Source organism: Erythranthe guttata, chromosome 4, assembly GCF_056151865.1.
Source record: "Erythranthe guttata isolate IM_541 chromosome 4, IM_541, whole genome shotgun sequence".
Lineage (NCBI taxonomy): Eukaryota > Viridiplantae > Streptophyta > Magnoliopsida > Lamiales > Phrymaceae > Erythranthe > Erythranthe guttata.
This window is the reverse complement of record NC_142536.1, coordinates 14020363-14030306: the sequence shown is the minus strand read 5'-3', so window position 1 is coordinate 14030306 and position 9944 is coordinate 14020363. Positions and strand designations below refer to the sequence as shown.

The 9944-nt window shown below is 29.8% G+C and overlaps 1 protein-coding gene across 1 annotated transcript; it reads left to right on the top strand.

The window, feature by feature from the left end:
- The first annotated feature begins 1151 nt into the window (after nt 1–1151).
- On the top strand, nt 1152–4257 carry LOC105973401 (IQ domain-containing protein IQM2). The gene is made up of 8 exons (XM_088816941.1): nt 1152–1351; nt 1898–2287; nt 2375–2440; nt 2527–2615; nt 2695–2785; nt 2881–3126; nt 3222–3323; nt 3431–4257. Exons 2-8 carry the CDS (start codon nt 1922–1924, stop codon nt 4058–4060), a joined length of 1590 nt encoding a protein of 529 aa, XP_088673067.1. The 5' UTR covers nt 1152–1351; nt 1898–1921; the 3' UTR covers nt 4061–4257.
- Nucleotides 4258–9944: the final 5687 nt, after the last annotated feature.

The window sequence follows — 9944 nt, the reverse complement described above, 5'->3', positions numbered from 1 at the left end:
AAAACTTTGAAAAGTATTATAGTTTAATTTTGACTTAACCAAAGTCAGTTTGAATTATGCATTAAAAATTAAAATACAAATTAGTTTCCGATGTTGCTGGATTTATTGCTGTAGAAATATTCATGGACGTTTATTATTATTTTGTATTTATTATTTTTAATTTTGAGAAAAAAAAGTTCAAAATTTAAACACTAATCTATTATTCAGACAAAAAAAATTGGACGTATAATAAATACATTCGCAAAATTTCGATTTTCGGGACTAAAAATTGGAATTTATAGGATATCTTTTATTTTCAGTTTGATCTAAATGTTAAAAAATCCAGATAATTATCATAGCGTATTATAATATAAATATAATAAAAAATCCGCAATTTGAATTCAGAAAATTTTTATTTTTTTAATAACTTTTTGTTCCGATTTCAAAATTTTCGATTTTTCATTTTTCTAAATTTTTATTATAACATCAAAAAAATAAAAATAAAATTCGAAAAATATAATCCAATTCATCTGATTTTCGCCGATATTTCAATATAGTTAAACATTTATAAATTTAATATAGTCGAAACTTAACAAAATTCAATTAATTTAGCAAAATATAAATTATATAACGAATAATATAATAATTTTTTTTTTCAAATGGGGACCAAAAGTAATTACTCCTTCCGTTCCTAAATATGTGTCGTTTTTCACATTGGCACAAGTCTTAAGAATCTCAATAAATATGTCTTGATTTTAGGAAAACATATATAAATAGACCAAAATACCCTTATTTACTAATTAATGCAAAAATAGTGTTTGGAGAGTTAATAAGGGTATAATTGAAAAATATGTAATTAATATAGCAAAGTGACAGATAACATGGAACAATTTTTTTAAAAAAAAAAGACAAATATTGTGAAACAGATGGAGTATCATTGAAACAAAATTATTAATTTATCGAGGTTTTACTCTAATTACCCATTATATGGCTTAATAAAAATAGAATTCCAAAATATACCTTGCTCCTCACGCCCCTTCCCCTTCAACCGGACTACCCCCTACCCCACCCCCCACCAACCCACCCCACCCCCCACATACTTGCCCACTCTGCACACACACACAGAGGTACAGCTATATAAGCAATCTGAATGTAAGGAGAAAACCGAACCTGCATTTTATTATTCACTCTCACTCTCTCCAAAACCAAATCAACAAACAAAGGAAATCAGAAGAAGAACAAGTCTTTCCCTCTATATTTAATCATCCATTCATTCTTTTTCTCCCATTATTTCGGATTATCTGTTCATCCTTTCAAATCTCTCTCTCTCTCTCTCCCAAACACTAATTTCTCCTTTTCGATTTACATTAAGGTACAAAGTTTTCACCTTTATTCTTACAATGACTGTGTCTGAATTTCTGGGTTTGTCTGAATATTCTGTTTCATGTGTTCTGTTTGGCCGATATTATATCTGAGCTTTTCTTGATTTTCCATATTTTATTTTCTGCCTTCAATTAATTATTTATGCATTTACAGTTTTTGATCTCTGATGTTTCTTTCATATTGTTTTATTTGCCTCTGTTTTCTGTATATAACATATTCTCAGAGATTTGAGTTTGATTTTCGTAAACTACAATCATCCCCCTAAGGGAAGGTTTATTTACAAAATAACCCCTCATGTTTTCATAATTACATCTACACCCTAAAATTTGTAGATTTCTTACATTAAAACACCCTACAAAAGGGGTGGATGTAAGAAATTTATAAACTTCTGGGGTCTAGATGTAATTTTAAAACATAAGGGGTTTTTTCGTAATTAAACTTTAACTCGTTTACTTTATTTATAATTATATAGCCAAGGAAAAAAAAAATCTAGCATTAGTAACACTCTTGAATTGTTTGTTGTTTCTCTTTACAGAAAATCGATTCTTTTCGAAATTGCATGGGGGTATCTTGTTCGTGCCCACTCGCCGTTCACTTCGACTTAGAGAACGGTTTCGAATCCGCCATCGTAAACTCGGACAAACTTTTTGGTGATGCTCAATTGATTCAACCATTAAATTCCGAAGAAATGGCAATGGTCACTTCATCGTCTAGTACACACGAAGCGGCTATTAAACTGCAGAAGGTTTACAAAAGCTTTCGAACTAGACGAAAGTTAGCCGATTGCGCGGTCCTCATCGAGCAAAGCTGGTGGAAGATTCTCGATTTCGCCGAACTTAAGCACAGCTCGATTTCTTTCTTCGAACTCGACAAACACGAAACCGCCGTTTCCCGTTGGTCTCGTGCAAGAACAAGGGCTGCTAAGGTACGAATTCAAACTTCGACATTGCTTATTTTTTTTCGCTAACTTATAATTTTATTTTTTTAATCTTATTATTATTGTATTTTTCAGGTAGGAAAAGGCTTGTCGAAAAACGGGAAAGCTCAAAAACTCGCTCGACAGCATTGGCTCGAAGCTGTAAGTAATTATAATTAAGTAATCAATTTAATTATAGCATTTGGGAAGAATTAAAACTGATTCGATTTAAATTTGATTTTGAGCAGATCGATCCACGTCATCGTTACGGGCACAATCTGCATTTCTATTACGTTAAGTGGTTGAATTCGCAAAGCAAAGAGCCCTTCTTCTATTGGTAATTTACAATTGATCGATTGCTCCAAACAATTTTTTTTTATTGCTTTGCATTAATTAAATGATTTGAAATCGTTTAGGCTCGATATCGGAGAAGGAAAGGAGGTTAATCTTATCGAGAAATGTACTCGATTAAAGCTTCAAACACAGTGCATCAAGTATCTTGGTCCGGTGAGCCCTTAATTAATATCCCTCACTATTTTTAAATTTAAATAATTCGATAATTTGATTATTGATTTTTGTTCATTTTTTTTAATATGTGACAGATGGAAAGAAAGACGTACGAAGTTGCGTTGGAAAACGGGAAGCTCTTGTACAAGCAAACAGGGGAGTATTTGGACACGACTAACGAAGAATCGAAAGGTTCTACTAAGTGGATATTTGTGCTAAGTACATCGAGAACTTTATACGTTGGTAAGAAAAAGAAAGGCTCGTTTCAACACTCGAGTTTCTTGGCCGGTGGAGCTACATTAGCTGCCGGGAGAATAGTTGCCGAAAATGGTGTTTTAAAGGTATATTTTTCCCCCTTTTTTTTTATAATAATTTTAAAACAGTTTTTCGACATATATATTTAATTTCTATTATTTTTATTTGGATTTTTAAACAGGCGGTGTGGCCCCACAGTGGTCATTATAGGCCGACCCCGGAAAATTTTCAGGACTTCATTTCGTTTCTCGACGAGAACAATGTGGATCTCACTCATGTTAAGGTATAATATATAGATTATTTTTCTTCAATTTCTTGTTTTTTTTTTCATGATAAGAAATGTGAATATATATATACTAATTAAAAAAAAATGAATCTCATTTACTCCAGCTTGATTCGACGGACGAAGAGGAAGAAGAATATATCGGACATAATAAACAAGGTCTATACTTGAGAAATAATTCCTCCGAAGAAGACTTGGCGAAAAAAGATCGTTTTCATTCCGAAACCGAAGAAAACGACTTAGAATCAAATCCCGACAAAATCATTACAACCGAAGAAGATACATTGTTACCCGAGTCAAAGGTCTCTCGTGACTTTATCACCAAACCTTCTGCACTCGAGATACCGAGTAAAGATAACTTGATCCACACATTGGTTACTCAAAGCCAAATACCCGAATCAAGATTCAATAGCGCATGTTCGGAAGACGATGAAATGAAAGAGGAGATTATTACGGAAGAGCATATTTTGCGGAGAATAAATTCGCACAAAGAAATGAATTCGTATCAATTAGGGAAGCAATTGTCGTGTAAGTGGAGTAGTGGGGCCGGACCTCGAATCGGTTGCTTGAGGGACTATCCTTCGGGACTTCAATGCCATGCACTAGAGCAAGTTAAGTTGTCCCCCGGAAGTAAACGTCGTTTAATATTCGAGTTTCCTTCTCGTTCATCGACGCCTATTTCGAGCAATATTTTTCGTAGTTGTAGTAGTGCTACAATTCACTCCTCATATTTATGAAACCATATTGAGACAATGTTGATTCTTTAACTAATCCATTTTTTTGAATTAATCTTTTTTTTGGATAGGAATATTTATTCTATTTATCCATGTAACACAATTTTGTTCATTTCATGATCCTTGTACAAGAACATGGTGGAGGTTTGTAAGAAGCTTTTGATTTAAGACACCCTTGATATTCATTGCAGCTTAAGTTCTAAGAGCTCTCTCAATTGTAAATCTTAAATGTTAAATGTAGTATCAATTTTTAGTAATAGTGTTTTGACTTCGAACATGATTTTAACCATTTTTTGGTCTGAATTTGGCAAAATTCGAAGCACAGAAACAGTAATTCTTAGAGTTAAGTTTCTAATTAACTAGATTGGATATTGGGTGGCAAAGTTATACATGAATGAGTTACAATTTGAATTTTAAATAACTCGAAATATCAAAGTTGTGGATAATATGCATTGATTCATGCATATCTTCTCACCTGACATCCAATCTTTGTGATTCAAGGTTGCATAGAAAGCTAACTCTAAAACTTCAAATTATGTGTTTGGAATTACGTCAAATTCAGATTAAAAATGGTCAAAATCACGTTTGAAGTCGAAACGAATTTCTTAAAATTGAAACGACAATTATCACATCCCTAAATTTTGTTTGCTTGATGAATGCTTTAACTAGCTATAATTTTGTCTTTTGGATATGTCAAATCTTATATATAAAAGTAGTCAGTGTTAAGGTAACATTTGAGCAACTCTAATGACATTTTTGTAATTGTTATTATCTATGAAAACGGTCAACAACCCTAATGGTACCTTTGTAATAATATTTCTGTTATTATTATCTCTTTTAACTATGGATGACTTTTTGTTAAAATTTTCATCACATATGCCCATTTTCGAAGTCATATTTTTTTAAAATCATTATTTGCCTCTACATTGCACAATGCACGGGGAAAAATACTAGTTACTGATATTAATTTTCATTACGCATCCGAAAATACAAATAAAACAATTTTTTTATATTAATGACTTTGTCCAATTATCCGAGTTTCATCTTATTAAATGTGACTTGTTCAATACTCATGGAGTAACATCCAAGATTCAAGGGTCAACTTTTCATTCAGTTGACTCCTTTTCTTTTTTTCTTTTTCTTTTTTATTACGACAGTTGATTTAATTTATTTTATTTTGTTTCGTCCATAAGTCAAATGTTGGGTTTGACTTGTATTATTTGTGGGAGGTGTAATGTTTTAGAAACCGAGTAGTTATGTATTATGAGCTGGAAATTGGTTCAGTCAAGAAACAGAGTGATGTTGTCTACTGTAAATATTCCTCGGTCCTAACCCAACATATCCCATGATGTTTTTATTAGTTTTCAAAGCACGTTGATTAACATTTATAAAAATAAAAAATAAAAAACTCGAGAATTATCCTTTTTATACAAGATATTTTTTTTACAATTAATTAGCTTTTTTTTTGAACAGATTACAATTAATATTAATTATCATGATGCTAATTTCTTTAATCCCATGTCAATTTTTTCTCCTTTTACAATTAAAGATGAATGATACTCCCTTCTTTCGTAAATAGGTGTCGTTTTTTACATTGCCACGTGTTTTAAGAATTTCAATGAATATGTTCATGATTTTAGGAAAATAGATATTAATAGATCAAAATATCATTGTTTACTAATTAATCCATAAATAGTGTTGGATAGTTATTAACTAATAAGGGTATAATTGAAAAATATGCAGTTAATGCAGCATTGGAATTGTAGAGTAACATATACTCCAATATGGAACAAAAGAAAATCTCAAAAGAAACAGATATTGTGCAACAGGTGGAATATATATATATATATATATATATATATATATATATATATATATATATATATATATATATATATATATATATATATATATATATATATATATATATATATATATATATATATATATATATATATGACCTGCAATTGAGTCGGGCCTAACTGAAGCCCGGTGGCTCGGCCCGGATATATTTGAGCCGAGCCTACTTTTTATTGAGCCGGACCAAGTTTGAGTCATTTTACTAAATCCGATTTATTTATGAGCCGAGTTTGAGCTAACTACAGCTCAATCCGAATAAGGCCAGACTGATTAGGTTAATAATAAAACATAATATATATTTATTATTTTAATACTACGACTCAACATACAAGTTACGACCATATAAGATTATTTTATTTTTCAAAATAAAAGGGAATTAAGTGGTAGCAGACTGGCAGTGACAATATGTAAAATAGGAATCAAAAGGAAAATACCCACTAAAATCCAATTGCTGAAATTTATCACCGAGATTTGAAAATATAAAACGTTTCCAATAATAAGAGTTACTAATTTTTTATTATTATTTCAGTCATGTTTTTCCAATAATTTGCAAACATCGTTTAGGGTTATTTTGGATTGGTTTTAATGGAGGTAAATCTCGTTTATAACTTGTTACAGTTATATAGTAATAGGGGCCGATATATACCTGAAACCCGAAAAATTACATGAGTCAAGCTTGAGCCTACACTAATGAGGTTTAGGGTATTTGAACTTGAGCCTATAGTAACGAGGTCCGATGATATATGAGCTTGAGTCGACCCAAGCTTGACTCATATGCTTCCGATGATATATTATTGGTACTTGTGATTTTTTTTATTCATTCAAATTGATTATCTATCTGGCGATTAACTATTTTTTGGGGAACTGAGAGAAGCCAAAAAGAAGGGGATGCTTTTCAAATATTTTCAACAAATTCATTGCCTACTTCAAGAAACTTATTTCATATAATAATTATCATCATATAAATAAATAAATATATCTTATTTATTTATTTATTTATATAACTCTAATCAAGATGCACAATCTTCAGAGCTCTAGACTGAGCTGTAATGCTACACAAATCCAAACACAAAGACATGCAAAAATACTAATGATAACAACAATAAATAATAATAATAATAATAAGAGACAAGAACAAAAATCTAGGACAAAATATTGGTGCTCTGTTTGATTAGGTGAAACCAAGGCAAGAAACTGTACAAGTAATTTAGTTTAAGGAAATAATTAGGAGGGTACCAGGTTGTAGTGTCAGTTAGATCCAAAACTAAAGGACAGTTAAAAGTACATGTATAGACAATTTGAATATATCAAGAATATATTCCATATCAAGATCTGCAATAATTTATATATATAACCTAATTATTAATAAAAGTTATGGGTTCAGTTCATGACTGTTTTTATTAATTTACACATTAATTAAAAGTTTGCCCTAATAATAATTATTAAAAAAGGATTTAAATAAAAACAAATGATTGGCTAAGTGAATCTTAGTTGCCATGTTTTCTTGAATTTTATGGGCTCTATTCATGCATCTATCTATATATAACATATTTATATTTTATTTTATTTGTTTTGAGTAGGGTTAGTGACAATTTGTGGTGTAAAATGAGTAAGTAGATGTGAAGAGACATACAATCTAAAGCTGGGTGTAAGTAGATTTTTGTCTAGGCTAAATGATTTATGAACATGTTAGAATCTAATTACCTTCAATCCACCTTCTCTCATTAATCACCAATTTGTTAAAATGAAAGTATCGTCTTAATACGTGTAAAGGGTATTTTTGGGTTTTTCTATTGAAATGGAAGTAATCTTGAAGGAATCCGCAGTCAACCATATATGTGCACTGTGTAAACCTACACTCTCGTATAATAGTTTATAAACCATACAAAAGACGTAAATTAAACCACATTAGGCTAACCATGTGTGACACGTTAACTTCAAAGCCTAAATTGCTTCGGAGTTACGAAACATGGTTATAATCTCGTTTTATTTTTATTCTTTCCCCGAAAAAATTTGTGTTTGTTAAGTTTAAAAAAAAATCTCAAAACAATTTAAAATTTTATGTCTCTTTCAGATATGATTTGACTGGTGCGGTAAAATGATTGACTATTACGTTAAAATATGTGTTCACTAAAAAAACATTACTTTATTTTTTAAAATTTTCTTCTAAAGTACCATTTTTCAACACCTTTAAACATGAGTTGAGTGTATCGTGTATTTTGTCTCATTCTAAATATAAACAAATACTTTCATTCTCAAATTATTCCCTCGAAACATATTTTCTCAAAATAAAATGAAAATAACTCACAAAACGAATCCAAACATTGCATCATCTGGGCTCCGGAGTTCATATCCGTTTAAAAATCGAAAAAAAAATGATTCTTGGATTCCTTTTATAAAATCTACAAAAAATATCTACAACTATATAAAAGAAAATGCTACTAGAATGATTTATAGAGTTTAAGAGATTTTTAGAGGTTATGAAATTTTCAAACTTTAATTTCTTGTATTTACTATTTGATTGGTTTAGTAATTACTAGCCCAAGTATTTGATAGATCAACCCATAAAACTTAAATCAACCCACAAAAAAATGGCCCAAATGCAATTGGGCTCAATTGGCACTGTTAATAAATGTGAATGATCTCAAATCGAATTTATACACTTAAGGAATTAAGAAGCATGCATGGCTCGGTTTTTGGCTAAAACGGTACATGAACCAAATATATCGGTTTTTTTTTAGATTCAAGCCTATATATATTGGTTATTCATCGGTTCAGCTTCATTGGGGGTTTTGATTTAGTAAGGTTCGGTTATTTTTCTATATATTCAACAAAATAATCAAATTTTAATTACTTTCACAAAGTAATTAAGTACAGTAAAAATATAAAATCTTTAATCCTGCAGAGTTTAATATAAGTTGGATGACGCATTTTACTCCATGTCTCTTTTCCTACTTTCATCAACCAAGAGTAAAAATTTATTTACTAAATGATTAAAATACTAATGTCTTAATTTATCCAAAAGTACTTAGAATGGAATGAGATTAGTTAGAAATTAGAATCGACCATAATTTACCCTTGCATCTTCTAGTCTTGAAACTACAACGTCCTCTACAAATGACTATCGATCGATTCTCAAATTTTTATTTCCATCTTTCTGCACTATGATTCATTATTTTCAATTATTAATTTTTTTAATTTTATTAATATTTTTATACAAAATAATTACAAAAATTCTCTGAATTTTTTTCTGATAAGTTTATCACGTGGAATATGGCTATTATATTGTTGCATAAGACTATATTTTACTATAGCCAACTGGAGTCATGTTCTTCTATATATTATCGCTTTTACATTTTGAACTTAAAATTGTATATATAAATAACCTCAATCAACACTGTTACAAAAGAATCACAATTTTAATTTTGTTATTACAAAAAATGCATGTATAAAATTTTCAACTAAAACAAACATCAACATCATAATATATTCGAGAAAAAACTATAAATGTTACTTATATGACTATATATCATTACATATGACTATTATAAGATTGTATGAGAAAATGTTGATGATGAAAATGATACGACATACAATTTAATATATCGTTTAATTATTATTTAGTTAATATTTAATTATTAATTAATTAGAATAGTATATTTAGATATAAATATAGCCGTAGGTTTAGTGATAGAAGGATTATTAAGTATTTTATTAGTATATGTAATTATCTTTTCTAGTTAGATTAGGATTCTAGGGTTTTATTATCTTTAAATAGTCGTCTTGTGCGAGGGTTTTATAATGCAGAGAGAAATATTAAAGGAATAGATCTTACGTTTCGTAGGAAATATTTATGATACTCAAGAGATCGCATCAGAAAACTGCATAAGTTGATGCTCTTGTTGCCTGCTCATTAAACGAACTCTACTTTCAAAGCACAAGTGAACATTAACTATAATATAATTTCCAAAATGGGGGTGTATTGCATATTTTAGATTTTTATGTGTCCTTTTTGTTAATTTTCAGG